Source organism: Panthera onca, chromosome D2 (assembly GCF_046562875.1).
Source record: "Panthera onca isolate mPanOnc1 chromosome D2, mPanOnc1 haplotype 2, whole genome shotgun sequence".
NCBI classification, from domain to species: Eukaryota; Metazoa; Chordata; class Mammalia; order Carnivora; family Felidae; genus Panthera; species Panthera onca.
In genome coordinates this window covers 42,260,170-42,276,335 of record NC_138349.1, presented here as the reverse complement: position 1 = coordinate 42,276,335, position 16,166 = coordinate 42,260,170, and the positions used below count along the sequence as shown (strand labels likewise).

At 41.4% G+C, this 16,166-nt stretch overlaps 1 protein-coding gene across 1 annotated transcript in view; it reads right to left on the bottom strand.

Moving 5' to 3' along the window:
* Positions 1-5,292: 5,292 nt before the first annotated feature.
* The window catches only part of LOC132685198 (uncharacterized), a 52,158-nt gene continuing 41,284 nt past the window's right edge, over positions 5,293-16,166 (bottom strand). The window contains exon 8 of the mRNA XM_078434494.2: positions 5,293-9,514. Coding sequence (XP_078290620.1) covers positions 9,287-9,514 — 228 coding nt within the window. The 3' untranslated portion in view covers positions 5,293-9,286. The remainder of the gene's footprint in view (positions 9,515-16,166) is intronic.

Genomic DNA, 16,166 nt, shown 5'->3' with positions numbered 1-16,166 from the left:
TTAATTTCTTTGCTATTGAGTCATATGTGTTCTTTATATATTTTGGACATTTTAACAATATTAATTCTTTCAATCCATGAACCTGGGATACCTTTCCATTTATTTGTATCTTCTTCAATTTCTTTCATTAATGTCTTTAAATTTTCAGTGTAGAGATCTTTTGCCTCTTAGTTAAATTTATTCCTAAGTACTTTGTTTTGATGCTATTGCAAATAGGATTGCTTTCTTTATTTCTTTTTGGACTATGTGTTGTTAACTGCTTCTTATCATATATATGATTTGCAAAATTTTTTCCCATTCTGTAAGTTTTTTTCATTTTGTTTATTGTTTCTTTTGCTGTGTGGAAGCCTATTAGTCTGGTGTACTCTGACTTGTTTATTTCTGCTTTTGTTGCTTGTGCTTTAGGTGTTATATCCAAAAAATCCTCACCAAGACTGATGTCAAGGAGACTTTTCCTATGTTTTCTTCTAGGAGTTTTATGGTTTAAGGTCTTATATTTAAGTTTTTAATCCATTTTGAGTTAATTCTTGTGTTATAAGATAGGGGTGTACTTTCATCCTTTTACATGTGAATATCCAATTTTCCCAGCACCATTTATTGAAGAGACTGTCATTTCTGCATTGAGTATGCTTAGCTCTCTTGTCAAATATTATTTGACCCTAAATGCGTGGGTTTATTTCTGGACTCTTGATTCTGTTCCATTGGTCTATGTGCCTGTTTTCATGATAGCAACATACTATTTTGAATACTATAGCTTTTATAGTATACCTTGAATTCAGGAAGTGTGATGCCTCTCACTTTGTTCTTCTTTCTCAGGATTGTTTTGGCTACTTGGAGTCTTTTTGTGGTTCTGCATAAATTTTAGGATTGTGTTCTGTATTCTTGTAAAACTGCAATTGGAATATTAATAGGGATTGCCTTGAACTTATAGATGACTTTGGGGAGTATGGGTATTTTAGCAATATTAATATTTCCAACCCATGAACGTAATACCTTTCCATTTATTTGTGCCTTCCATTTCTTTCATTAATGTCTTTAAGTTTTTAGTGTAGAGACCTTTCATTTCCTTGGTTAAATTTATCCCTAAGTATTTTATTGCTTTGATGTTATTATAAATGGGATTGCTTTTTTATTCCTTTTTGGATAATTTGTTGTTAAATGCTTGCATTCGTATAGAAATGTTACTAATTTTTATATGTTAATTTTGTATTCTGCAACTTTACTGGATTCATTGATTAGGTATAACTTTTTTTTTAGTGGAGTCATTAGGATTTCCTACATATAAATTCATGTCAACTGAAATGGGGCCAATTTAACTTCTTTTCCAATTCTGATGCTTTCCCTCTCCCCCCTTAGCTTATTGCTTTGTCTAGGACTTCCTACTATGTTGAGTAGGGGTGGTGGGAGTGGATACCCTCATTTGCTTCTGATCTTAAAGGAAAATATTTCGACCTTTCTTTCCTATTGCATCTGGTAGCTATGGGCTTGTCATATGTAGCCTTTATTATGTTGAGGTAGGTTCCTTCTATACTTAATTTGTTAAGAATTTTTATAATGAATAGGTGTTGAATTTTGTCAAATGCTTTTTTTCTTCATCTGCTGAGATGATCAGATGATTTGTTTCATTAATATGATGTATCACATATATTTATTTGTGTGTGGTGAACCCATCCTTGCATTCTGTGGATAAATCCAACCTGATCATGGTTAATGACCCTTTTAATGTACTGCTCAATTTGGTTTGCTAGTGTTTTACTGAGAATTTTGCATCTATATTCTGTATTTGCATCAAGGATATTGACTTGTAGTTTTATTTATTGGTAGTATCCTTTCTGGCTTTGGTATCAGGGTAATTCTGACCTCATAAAATGAGTTTGTGAGTATTTTCTAATCTTTGATTTTTTGGAACATTTGGAGAGATATTGGTATGAAATCCTTTTTAAATATTTGGTAAAATCCACCAGAGAATTCATCTGGTTCTGGGCTTTTCTTTGCTGGGAGATTTTTGGTTACTGATTCAATCTGCTTATTAGTAATTGGTCTGTTCAGCTTTTCTAACTTTTCTGATTTAATCTGGGTAGCTTGTATGTTTATAAAAATTTTTGCATTTCTTCTAGGTTGTACAGTTTGTTGGTATATATTTATTCATAGTAGACTCTTAGGATCCTTTGTATTTCTGTGGTATCAGTTGCAATGTCTATTTTTTCATTTATAATTTTATTGATTTGGGTCCTTTATCTTTTTTTCCTTAGTTAGTCTAGTTATATGTTTGTCAGTTCATCTTTTCAAAGAACCAACTCCTAGGTATGTTAATTTTTCTATTGTTTTCCTCTTCTCTATTTCATTTATTTCTGTTCCAGTCTTTATTTATTTATTTTTCTTCTGCTAATTTTGGGCTCAATTTGTTCTTCTTTTTCTAGTTCCTTGAACTGAAGAGTTATGTTGTTTATTTGAGATCTTTCTTGTTTCTTAATGTAGATATTTATTGCTATAAAGTTCTCGTTTAGAGCTGCTTTTGCTGCATCCTATAAGTTTTGGCTTGTCGTGTTTCCATTTTCACTTGTCTCAACATACTCTTAAATTCTCCTTTTTTAAAAAAAATTGTTTATTTATTTATTTTGAGAGAGAAACAGAGAGAGCAAGCAGGGGAGGGGTAGAAAGAGAGGGAGAGAGAGAATACCAGTCAGGTTCTGTGCTGTCAGCATGGAGCCTGATGTGGGGCTCAAATTCACGGACGATTCCTTCTATACTTAACCTGAGCTGAAACCAAGATTCAGACACTTAACTAACTGAGCCACCCCAGGTACCCATTAAATTCTCCTTTTAATGTCTTCCTTCATCTACTGGATTATTCAGGACAGTAGTTAGTTTCTATGTATTTGTGAGTTTTCTAGTTTTCCTCCTGCCATTCTTTTTTAGTTTCTCACCATTGTGGTGAGAGAAGACACTTGGTATGACTACAGTCTTCTTGAATTTGCTGAGATTTACTTTGTGGCCTAAAATATGGTCTATCCTAGAAAATGTTCCAAGGGCTCTTGAGAAGAATTGTATTCTGTTGTTTTCAGATAGAATGCTCTGTATATATCTGTTAGGTCCATTTGGTCTATAGTCTTGTTCACATCCACTGTCTCCATATTGATTCTCTGTCTGGAGGATCTAGCCAGTGTTGAGAGTGGGGTATTAAAGTTCCAAAATATTATTGCATTGATATTTATTTTTCCTTTTAGTTCTGTTAATTTTTGCTTTATATATTTAGGTGTTTCAAAGTTGGGTGCCTAAATATTTACAATTATTATATTTTCTTGATTTATGACCCCTTTATCATTATGTAATGACCTTCTCCGTCCCTTTTTACCATTTTTAGGTTGAAGATTGTTTAATCTGATATAAGTATAGCTACCTCTGGTTTTTTTTGTTGTTTGTTGCAATTTGGTTGAAATATCTTTTACCATCCCCTTCCTCTATCTATATGTGTGTCTTAAAGGCTAAAGTGAGTCTCTTGTCGGTAGTATATCATTGGATCTTGGGTATTTTTTTAAATCAGTTCAGTGATTCTATGTGTTTTGATTGGAAAATTCAATCAATTTATGTTTGAAGTAATTATTGATAAGGACTTATTAATGTCATTGTGTCAATTGTTTTCTGTTTTGTAGATACACTTTTCCTTGCTTCTTATCCTGCTGTATTTTAAAAAAAATGCTTTGAGGGGTGCCTGGGTGGCTTAATCGGTTAAGCATTGGACTTTGGCTCAGGTCATGATCTCGCTGTTCATGATTTCAAGCTCCATGTCAGGCTCTGTGTTGACACCTCAGAGCCTGGAGCCTGCTTTGGATTCTGTGTGTGTTTCTCTCTTTCTCTGCTCCATCCTTGCTCATGCTCTATCTCTTTCTCTCTCAAAAATAAATAAACATTAAAAAAATTTTAAAAATGTTTTGATGTATTTTGATATCAGTATACTTTGACTTCTTTATCACATTATTTTGTGTAATTATTATAGGTTTTTCCCTTGTGGTTACCATGAAGCTTATTAAAATTGTAGCATCCTATTTTAAACTGGTAGCAACTTAACATTGACAACATTCCTAAACTTCACACTTTTGCTTCTCTTTTTCCTCACATTTTAGGTTCATGTTACATATATATTTAAATTTAAATTTATATTTGTAATTTATAATGTTGTGTATCCAATAACAGACTATTGTAGTTATGGTTACTTTTACTATGTTTACTTTTTAACTTTTAAAGTAGGAAGTGAATTATGCACCATCATTACTATATTACAGAATCTAACTTTGATTATATATTTACCATTACAAGAAGGAGTTTTACACTACCTTCTTATGTTTTTATAATATTAATTAACATCTTTTTACTTCTCAAAGAACTCTCTTTTGTATTTCTTGTAAGTCAAGTCTGTTAATGATGAACTCTCTCAGTTTTTATTTGTTTGGGAAAGTATTTCTCTTTTATTTCTGAAGGACAGCTTTGCCAGATACAAAATTCTTGGTTGACAGGTTTTTTTCCCTTACAATATTTTGAATATGTCACTCCTTTCTCTTCTGGCTTGAAATGTTTCTGTTGAAAAATCTCCCAAAAGTCTTATTAAGTTTCTGTTATATGTAACTTCTTTCCCCTCTGTAGCTGCTTTCAAACTTTTCATTGTCTTTGACTTCTACAATTTAATTATAATGTATCTCAGTGTAGCCCTGCTGCGATTTAACCTGTTTAGAAGTCTTTTGGATTTTATGGATCTTGATGTCAATTTTTCCAAGATTTGGGAATCTTTCAGCCATTATTCTTTTAAATATATGTTCTCTCCCTTTCTGTTTCTCTTCTCATGTTGGAATTACCATAGTGTGGATATTGTTTCTTTTAATTGTGTCCCATAAGTCCCATAGGCTTTCTTTACTCTTTTCCATTCTTTGTAATTTTTGCTCCACTGGCTGGATAATTTCAAATATCTTGTCTTCTAGGTCATCGATTCTTTCTTCTGCATGGCTGAGTTTTCTTCAAAGGTCCCTATTGAATTCTTCATTTCAGTCATCATATCTTTCAGCTCTAGGGTTTTTATTTTATCTCTTTTGATGGTTGCTATTTCTAATTGAATTTCTTACCTTGTTCATGTATTGTTGCCTTAAGTTTATTTAGTTGTCTGTGTGTTCTTGTAGTTCACTTCTTTAACAAGATTATTCTGAATTCTTTGTCTGACATTCATAGTTCCCAATTTCTTTAGTATCAGTTATTGAAGTTTTGTTAGTTACCTTTGGTAACTTTGATTTTTTGTGATTCTTGATTTTTTTATGTTGGTATCTTCATGCTGGAGTAAGTGATCTCCTCTTCCAGACTTTACCGGTTCACTTTGGCAGAGACAGTTCTTCACCAGCCAGCTCAGTTTGGGTTTCTGGATATATCTGCTGGTCATATCCTTGGACAGGTAAAGCTTGCCTTTTTAGGGCAAGGCCACTGACTGAGCTCTGAGTTCAGGGTGTCAGTGCTAGTGGCTGAGAACAGTTGGATAAGACTGTTGGCTTAGTTATTTCCCCAAGTGAGACTGTGGGATGGGTCTGCAATTGCCTGGGTTCTCTGGTCAGGCTTACTCTGGTTAGAACTGATACTATATGCAGTAGTAGGTGGGGCTCTAAATTAGTTTCCCTGCCCTGGTATGGCAGCAGAATGGGCCTCAGGGCCAGCATGGCTCACTGTTTAGGGACCTGAATTGAGAAAGACTATGCACTAAATTCCCTGTCCAGACAGGGTCACTGGTTTTGCTACACAGATGGGGAAAGCCATGGGCTGTGTTCTCTGTTCAAGTGCCACTATAATGAGGGCTGGTAGATGGCATACGAAGTCTCCTGTGTGCTCTGGTTAGGTTCCCTCCTAGGGAAGGCTGAAAGTTATATTCAGCAATTTGTGGGGCTATGGATGAATTTCCTTGTCTGGGTAGAGCAGTGGAACCAGCCCCAAGACCTATAAGGCTTTATTTGTGCTTTTTATTTGTGCTCTTTATATGTGCTCGTGACTCAATCCAACTCAACCCTAAGTTCCCTGGCAAATCATGTCTGTAGCTTTGTTCTGCAGATGATCGGCTTTGCATGCCAGAATATTTGCTCAAGTGTTGCTGGGCTAGGACGTTTTCTGGTGTTCTAGCTAGGCTTTCTGGTTAGGTGGGCAAGGAGCTATGCTCAGCAGTGGGTGGGGCTATGAATTAACTCCCCTGCCTGGACAGAATAGGAGGGCCAGCTCCAAACCGTCTTCCAGGTGTTCCTGGTCAGGCTTTCTGGTCAGAGGGGCTGGGAGCTATGCTCAGCAGAGTGTGTTGGGTGGGACGTGGGGAGGGACTATGGATTAGTTCCTAAGAAGAGTATGGAAAGGATATAGCTCCAAGGCCAGAAGAGATCTTTGTGGTATTGAAACAAGCCAACTTGCTCCCCAAGTTTTCTGGTTGAATGGTGCCTCTGGCTTTGCTCTGCAGATGACCAGCTCTGCCTGTTTTACTCTCTGCTCAAGTGTTGTTGGGCTGTGCAGCTGCCAGGTGTTTTGGACAGGCTTTCTGGCCAAGTGAGTCTAGGAGCTACACTCAGCACTGTCCTGGGCTATGACTCAGCTCCCATGCCTGGGTAGGAGCAGACCTGGCTCCAGGGCCACCCAGAACATTTATTGAATGATTATAGAAGGAGCAGGGACTCAGGGCTGGTTTCCCTTTAAGTTCCTCCAGAATTTTCTCTTGCTTAATTCTCATCTGCTCTGCATCCCTGGCTCAGCTCAAACAATAACCCAATTGGTGCAATTGCACCAACAATTTCAGTTATGTGAGACTCTACTTCCATTTTCTTTTCATTCACTATAGGGGACAATTCTAGGTTTTTCAAGCCTGGCACAAAGGTTGCATACTCAGAAGCCATTCTGTTTAATCTCTAGGATCTCTATCTTTGCTAGTCGAACCCTCCATGGGGAGTTAAGTTCCCTGAAGTCTTTGAATTCTGTGAGGTCACAGACTTCATCAGTATCTGGAACAGTGCTGTCATTTCACAACTGAGGAGGCTTGGAAAAGGCATAGAGGCAGGACAGCTCTAGAGCCTTGTAATGGGTAATAAACAACGACAACAACAACAACAACAACAACAAACCACGTGCTTTTCATATCATGGGGTGTGTGATGGTTCATTCTTCACAATGAAGCACTTCCTAAGTTGGTTAGTAGAACCCTGGTTGGCAGCCCAAGAAGGGTGGGACCTGAGGGAGAAGTATCCCCTTTGATAGGGAAGGGTGGAAATGGTCAAAGGTCCTGTCAACATGGGGAGTTCAGTTTCAGAGTTTCAAAAATCATTACTTCATGATCCCATGCCCTAGGGCTCATAAAAGGTTGGACAGTCTGGGATTATTTTGTAGTTTATTTCATTGTAAAACATGGTGTAGTACTGAAATATGTCTGTGTGGCTCAGGGGGTTGTCTTGCCAAGCTCAGACTGAAAAGAACCAAAGACAAGAAAAGCCTTTTTCAGGACACATAACAGAGACACGAAGATGAGTAAATAGTGTCAGGGGGTGACAGTCCAGAATGAACTGAGGCTATTGAGGACAGTGGAGGGACAGCAAAGGGCCCCTTAAGATTGCATAGGAACAAGGAGAACAAGGGCTGCATACATCCACTGGAATGTCTGGCTGGGAACCGTCTCTAGTGGCAAAGGGCATGGGTAGGTCCACGTAGGAAGAAGGAGCAAGGCAGCACCAAGCTGCTGTGCCTGTGATCTCCTGACTCAGAACTCACTGGCCAGGGCATGATGTGATCCCAGAGGTGACATCATGCATCTGCACAGGTCACCTGAGTGCTGGATCACAGGTCATCTGAGTGCTGGATCACAGGGGAGGTGCATGGAGCCTGGAGCTGGATGAGACCCAGAGTCTGATGCTGACCCTGGGAAAGGGCCTGTGAGTCCTTCAACAAGAAGAGACGAGCATCAGGAGCTAGCACAGGCTCACTGGGGACAGGCCACGCCAGGCACATGTCATTTTCGGCTGTGAGAGGTTTCAATCTGTTAATGTCATAGACAGTGGACCAGTTAAAATTTTTTTAATGTTTATTTATTTTTGAGAGAGACTGAGACAGAATGAGAGTGGGTTAGGGGCAGAGAGAGAGGGAGACACAGAATCAGCACACTCCAGGCTCTGAACTGTCAGCACAAAGCCCAACAAGGGGCTCAAACTCACGAGCTGTGAGATCATGACCTGACCTGAAGTCAGACGCTCAACCGACTGAGCTACCCGGGTGCCCCAAGAGTGGACCAGTAAGAGGGAGCCCCAGACAGAGTTTTGTAGGACATTGTTTGCACTTGCCTGAGTGACCTTACCTCAGCAGTGCTGATGCATGAGACAGAGGTGACCCTCCGGGAGCTTGGTCATGTCAAAGGTCTCCAGCCAGTTCAGTACTCTCCTCCTTTTCATCTTCTTCCTCCTCCTTGTTCTTCTATTTTCATCTCTTTTTCCTCCTCCTCCTTGTATAATAGTTGTTGTTGTTATTATTATTATTATTATTATAACATCATCTCATTTTCATCTCCCCCTTATTATTGTTATTATATATTCATCATATGATTTCTTCCTCCTCCTCTTGTTCCCATTAGTAAGACTTGGGTGATACCATAGATGGAGCTAGAAGTATGGATATCTAACACTGCAATTGGCAGAATCTAGACACACAATGGTCTCAAGAATCTGGCAGGCTGTGTTTAGGAACATGGCATTTGGTGGGTTGGAGATGATGCACATGTGGCTTCCTATGTGTGGTTGTTAGGAAAATTACATGCAATAAAGAGAATTAAGCCTTCAGCATGTAGACACTTATGTAGTCAATAAATGGTGACTTCTGTAAAGGAGACACCATTATTTCCATCTTTTCAATGAGGAAATTAAAGCAGAGATAAGTAACAGCCAGTGAATGGAGAAACGGGTTGCATTCACATTTCAAAGATATTTTGGGCTTTTTACAAAGAACAAAATTTGACTCAGACCCCATGCATCCAAGCCCTTCATGACAGATGAAGACCAAGCTGTGGGGAGTGGGGCACATCCACGTCTGCATCCATACATACCAAGGTGCTTTATCCTGGCAGAAAGAGTATAGATACATTTCCTACAGTGGCACAATGCTCAAAAAGTAACAAAGTCTCTTGTTGATAAGCAACAATTTTAACTCCTTTAGACCGTAAACCAAGACTCAATTTCTATGTCCAATTTGGTACACAAAGAGCTCTTAACATTCTTGGGTCTTGGGGGTTTTAGAGGCTGGGCTATGGGGCTAGGAGCGGTAAAGTAGTTCTGGAGAGCACGTGGGCAGGGGGAGGCAGCAGTGGCAGCATCCTGGAGGGTGGCCGGGAGCATATGGGAGAGGGGTGTTGGCACCATGAGCAGCAGTTATGGAGAGAGAAGCATTCCTGGCTGGCTGTAAGGCAGATGTTTGAGTCACAGGGCAACTGCCTGCAGAGGGGATTCACTAAGGTAAAGTTGAGGCATCGACCCTGCAGGGAAGAGAAGAGAGAAGTCACTGAGAATACATTGGAGCTAGAACCAGAAAGCTGTGGTGCCCTTGGCTCAAGAGGTTCAGGCTCATGACCCATCAGGGCCCACATGGTAGGACCTTCATGATGCCCTTCCTCTTCCTGGGTGCTGGCCTCCAGGCTGGGCTGTTATTTCAAGGCTCAGTTGGAGTCTGCCCTGCCTCCTTCAGGCAGCTCCAGTGTTCTGACCCTGGACTCCTTCTGTTCTGGTATTGAACTTGTCTGCTCCTCCCTGGACTGGGAGACTCAGGAACAAGAACAAAGCCCGACTGCCGCAGCAGCATGAGCCTTGCCCAGACTCCCTTCCCTCAGCAAATGTATGCTGAAGGGTTAAGTCCTCACTACAACTCTCAGGCCAGGCTCTGGGCTCCCAGGGCAAGGGCAGCAAGGGGCATCCTCGGACTGGAGATGGGCTGTGGAGGCAGCAGCAAACATGAACCCCTTGGTTTGGGAAAAGAACAACACAGATGCTTCGGGACAGTGAACTTTGCCCCTAGTTTACTGTCATCGCCTCCTTGTCCCTAGCTCTGAATCAGCTGAGAACTCCTGGGTGAAAGGCTCAGATAAGCCAAAGAGGGTGGCCTGGGCACACTGGCCATCTGGCAGTATCTCTGGCCACTCTAGACAGTGATAAGAAAGGGCCTGCATCTTCCATAGGCAGCACACCTGAGAGGAGGGAGACCATGTTGGCCTTTCCCAGACCTCCAGCTCCCTTCTAGCAAGTAGTTCCTCTAGGGCCACAGGGTCTGCTTTTAACTCAAACAAACCTACCAGCACACCAAGGTAGCCAGACCTTTAGGAACACTGACTGGGCAAAGTCTCTGGGCATGGCCCTTCCTTAGTGTGGTCTTTGCACACCCCCCTCCACAACAGGTACACTTGCACCTTCAGGCCTTATGACCCACTGCTCATTCTGTGCTGCACAAGGTGCAAAGTGCCAAATTGGACAGTCCCTGCTCTCAAAGGAGCTTCTAGTTCATTGGCTTGCTGTGGTCACTTGAACAATGGCCCTGACAGATACCCAGGTCCTGGTCCTTGGAACCTGTAGCTGTTTTGGGGTTACACTGGAAAAGGGCCTTTGAGGTGTGATTAAGTTAAGGATCTTGAGATGAGGAGGTTATCCCGGGTTATCTGGGTGGCCTGCAGGCGACCACAGGGTTCCTGTGAGAAGGTGATTTAACCACCGAAGAGGAGAAGGTGTTGGGAGGGGGAGGAAGAGAGATTTAAGGTGCTGCTCTGCTGACATATAAATGGAGAAAAGGGCCAGGAGCCAGGGAACCCTGGGAATGCAGCTCCAAAAGTAGAAAAGGCAGGAAGGGGATTATTCCCAGACCCTCCAAAACGAGAGCAGTTCTGGCGAGAACTGGATTTCTGCTCAGGAAAACCCATTTCACGCTGCCAGGCTCCAGGACTGTGAGAACTCTGGAACTGAAAACCTATTGCTTTCTGCTACTAAGTTGGTGACACTTTGTTAGAGCAGCACAGGAAAGTAGTGCACTTGCTCAACTGAGGACTCACAATGCGAGCAGTCATGCAAAGCGCTGGAGGAAAGAGCAGACTTAGCCTGGAGAGCACACCCCGTTTAGGATTCATGCTGAATCTTTGGAGTTGTGCACACCATTCCCCTGCCAGCTCCCACTTGTGTTGTGCATGTATTATGAGTGGCTCAGGCCACGAGTAGGGTTTCATCCACAGAGGAGGCGGGCAGACTCAGGAAGCAGGAGAGGGGGTACCTGTTCTGGCCCAGCTGTCTTTTGCCTGAGGGGGCCTGGGTAGGCTTTGACCCTCAGTGTTTTTCTCTGGAAAATACAGATCATGCTGCCAGGGATACAGCAGGGATGAGATTAAGGCAGCAGACGTGAAAGAGCTGTGTTAATGACACATGTGGTGACAGGCCAGTTAATGACAATACTGTACATACGGAGTGACCTAAGGATAGGGAGAGAGCTGTTGCTATGACACACAGGTGCTTCTGTGCCCCACCTGGGCTGGGCCCCTTGTCCTGGCTTCTGTAGCACCCCTGCCCCCCAATTCTGATGTCTGCTGTCATGGTCCTTACATGTCCCCATTTGTAGCCTGTCTCACTCTTCCCTATGGTCTTTTGCCTTGACTTCCAGTGGCCACAACCAGCTGTTAGGGCAGCCTGCACATGAAGACTCACAGGCTCCAGCACAAGGAGAAAAGGCTTTTCCTGGATGAGAGAATGCATGTCCTCTGGCACAAACTTGTGGCTGAGTGAGATGCTGTGTCTGAGCAGTTGTCAAGCCAATAATGTCACAGCCAGACTTACAGTGGAACTGAAGAGAAGCCAAAGAGAACAGAATGGGGAGGCTTCATGTCCATGCTATGTTCCTGATCTGGAGTCTCCTGGGAACGGAGGAGGATACAGGGGCCTTGGGAATGCCGGATGCTACAGCTCTTTGTCATTTTTAACACGGGTTTATTCAGGCCTCTATTCAGTGTGGATGCTGTAAGTGCTCATGGGTCATATACAAGAATGACTGCACTGCCATAGGATTTATTTTTCCCCAAATACCTGTTCTCCCCTTTGCCAGTGTGCTGATGCTAATCTGGTAGCAAGGGTGCTGTGTTCCACCCAGAACAGGCTGCACAGAAAAGACTTTACTTCAAAGAAAGCTGGTGGGGGAGGGGGCTGGCAGGTGTGAAGAAAGACAGGAAAAAAGTGGTTCCTGATGCACTGGATGCCTGTCTTCAGAGGTCCCCATCCCTCTCTGCTCTGGACAGCTTCAGGCCCATCCTGCCCATGGGCGCACATCAACAAAGGCCATCCATACGTCACACAACAGCTGCAAGACACACAGGTTTCTCTCCAAGTTTCTCTGGGTTATTATGCCTTTCTGTGAAAAGTTGATTTGGAAAAGCACTAAATATTGCACACTCTATGTGAAGGGGAAGGAGCTGGTTCCTATTGTGTCTCTGACCACAGGCAAGTCACTTGGTATCTTGGTAACTATTTTCCCATCCTTAATATGGGGCTAAAATCTTTAATGTGGTGAGTGGGGAATGGCCATGTCCATTCTTCCTGTATTCCTTGGTAACAAAGACCTGATTTTGTTGGGGGAGCCAATGCACTCAGCTGTAAAATGACATTTCCAAGTCTCCCTTGCTGATCAAGGTGGCCATATAAATCAACTCTGGCCAATGGAAGGAAGATGGGGTTGTTGGGCAGTGATTTGTAGAAAGCCCCTGTGCCTTTCCTCCATCTTTCTCCCTGGAATGTGGATGTGATAGCTGGAGCTCCAGAAGCAATCTTGTAAGCATGAAGGCAAATAGAGAGCCTGGACTATTAAAGATTAGGTAGGTTTCTTGGGGCGCCTGGGTGGCTCAGTCGGTTAGACGTCCGACTTTGGCTCAGGTCACGATCTCGCAGTCCGTGAGTTCGAGCCCCACGTCGGGCTCTGGGCTGATGGCTCAGAGCCTGGAGCCTGCTTCTGATTCTGTGTCTCCCTCTCTCTCTGCCCCTCCCCCGTTCGTGCTCTGTCTCTCTCTGTCCCAAAAATAAATAAACGTTAAAAAAAAATTTAAAAAAAAAGATTAGTTAGGTTTCTCATAAGGCTGTGCTCTGGAGCTTAGGATGCAAGCAATCTGATAAAAGTCTTTCTCAGAACCACTAAGTTCCCATTTATCAGTTTTTGCTCAGGTTGTTCTGTCTCTGTGGAGTGCCTTTTTTATCTGGCCTGCCTAGGGGATTCCTAACCACCTTTCAAGACTGACTTTTCAGCCTTTCCATGTTCCAAGACCCAAAGCCCTGAAGAATTGCTTGGCTCTTTTATCTTCTTGGAAGGACTTCTGATTTTCACTCTATGGACTTCTTATCAATTGGCTCTCAGCTTAAATGTACTGTCACTGAGATTCTGCTCTGGCAACCAGGCACTAGGCATACTCATGACTTTCAAGTCTCTAGACAGTGTTTTTCACCACCTGATACTCTTCAAAAGAAATGCATGACATGGCTCCTACCCCCTCTTCCTGACAGGAGATAGCTTTTTTCTGCCTAACTTCTGTCTCTCAGCACCTGACATGCAATAAATCTTTGTTGAATTAATGGATACAGTTCAATCTGTGAATACGAACTTTTGTGATTTCCTTCCTCTGGTTTAATACTTACCTAGACACCTAACCTTAAATAAATATTTGTTTGCATTTTATTCTATTACTACTACGAGTTAAAGCTTTTTAAATATTTAACTTTCAAAGCTACTTGGAATTTATGTTGGTATGTTGTTAAATGTGCTTTAATTTGTATTTTTCCCCAAGAGCTTGCCAAATTAAAAAAAAAATCATGTTACAGAAAAGACTCCAAATAGCAAAGCAATCTTGAAAAAGAAAACCAAAGCTGGAGGCATCACAATCCCTCACTTCAAGCTGTATTACAAGCTATTGTCATCAAGACAGTATGGTACTGGCAGAAGAACAGAGATTCAGATCAATGGAACAGAATAGAGAGCCCAGAAATGGACCCACAAACATATGGCCAACTAATCTTTGAAAAAAACAGGAAAGAATAGCCAATGGAAAAAAGATTCTCTTCAGCAAATGGTGCTGGGAAAACTGGACAGCGACATTCAGAAGAATGAACCTGGACCACTTTCTTACACCATACACAAAAATAAACTCAAAATGGATGAAAGACCTAAATGTAAGACAGGAAGCCATCAAATTCCTACAGGAGAAAAAGGCAACAACCTCTTTGACCTTGGCCGCAGCAACTTCTTACCGGACATGTCTCTAGAGGTAAGGGAAACAGAAGCGAAAATGAACTATTGGGACCTCATCAAGGTAAAAAGCTTCTGCACAGAATAGGAAATAATCAGCAAAACTAAAAGGCGACTGACAGAATTGGAGAAGACATTTTCAAATGACATATCAGATAAAGGGTTAGTACCCAAAATCTATAAAGACCTTATCAAACTCAACACCCAAAAAACAAATAATCCAGTAAAGAAATGGGCAAAAGACATGAATAGACAATTTTCCAAAGAAGACATCCATATGGCTAACTGACACATGAAAAAATGCTCAACATCCCTCATCATCAGGGAAATACAATCAAAACCATAATGAGATACCACTTCACACATCACAGAATGGCTAGAGTTAACAATTTAGGAAACAACAGATGAACAGATGTTGGCAAGGGTGTGGAGAAAGAGGAACCCTTTTGCACTGCTGGTGGAAATGCAAATGTGTGTAGCCACTCTGGAAAACAGTATGGAGGTTCCTCAAAAAATTAAAAATAGAACTACCCTATGACCCAGCAATTGCACTACTAGGTATTTATCCAAAGAATACAAAATTGCTGATTCAAAGTGGGTACACGCACCCCAATGTTTACAGCAGCACCATCAACAATAGCCAAATTATGGAAAAAGCCCCATGTCGTTCGACTGATGAATGGATAAAGATGTAGTATGTATATATATGTATACACACACACACACACACACACACACACACACACACACACACTGGACTATTACTTGGCAATCAAAAAGAATGAAACCTTATCATTTGCAAAAATGTGGATGGAACTAGAGTGTATTATGCTAAGGGAAATTCATCAGAGAAAGACAAAAATATGACTTCACTCATATGTGGAATGTAAGATACAAAACAGATGAACACAAGGGAAGGGAAGCAAAAATAAAAACAGGGAGACAAACCATAAGAGACTCTTAAATACAGAGACCAAACTGAGGGTTGTTGGAGGGGTTCTGGGTGGGGGGTTGGGCTAAATGGGCAAGAGGCAGTAAGAAGGACACCTTTTGGGATGAGCAGTGGGTGTTATATGTAAGTGATGAATCACTAAACTTTACTCCTGAGACCATTATTACACTATATGTTATATAACTTGTATATAAATGAAAAAACATAACAAAAAAAAGATAAAACCAAAAAAATATCATGTTAATAATTAAACATATGTGAGTACTCTCAAGTTCACATGCTCACACAGATGTGCAAACACACATACTCTCACCAACTGGGGCCATTCCTTATTTATACAATCGCTTCCAGTGTATAAGTGTTTAGTTGAATTGAGACCATTATTCTATAGGATCATTATATTTATTCTTTAAATTGCTGGAGCTTAATGTTTTAGTATAGGATAAGGTAAATCTTGCATTGCTTACTTTTTCAAAAATTCTTAAATGTCTATTTTTAGAGGAGAATTTTAAATGAGTTTGATCAAATTCCCTAAGCATGTTCATTACAATTACACCAAAAGAGAGCTAAGACCATGAGCTCCTTTGGGAAAAGCTGACGATGTGGTCTAGGTTTTCACATATTCAAATCTTCTGTTATAGCAGTGAGTGAAGGTTTGTGGTTTCATTATAGGTCAGTACATTTGCGTTACACATGTGCATGGGTGTGCTGCTGCTAAGAACAGATTGGAATCTTTATCTTTATTTCAGGCTCCTTTATTTCTGCTTATTTACTCCTGAGCATAAACAGATTATCTAGACCTAGCAACCACTGTGGGATCTCTATGATTTCATCAAGGGATGACTGTGGGGCACCTGTGCGGAGGCCCGTCCTGTCTCCCACGCCTGAGTCCATCTCTGGGAGCTGCAGGCTGCATCTTCCCATG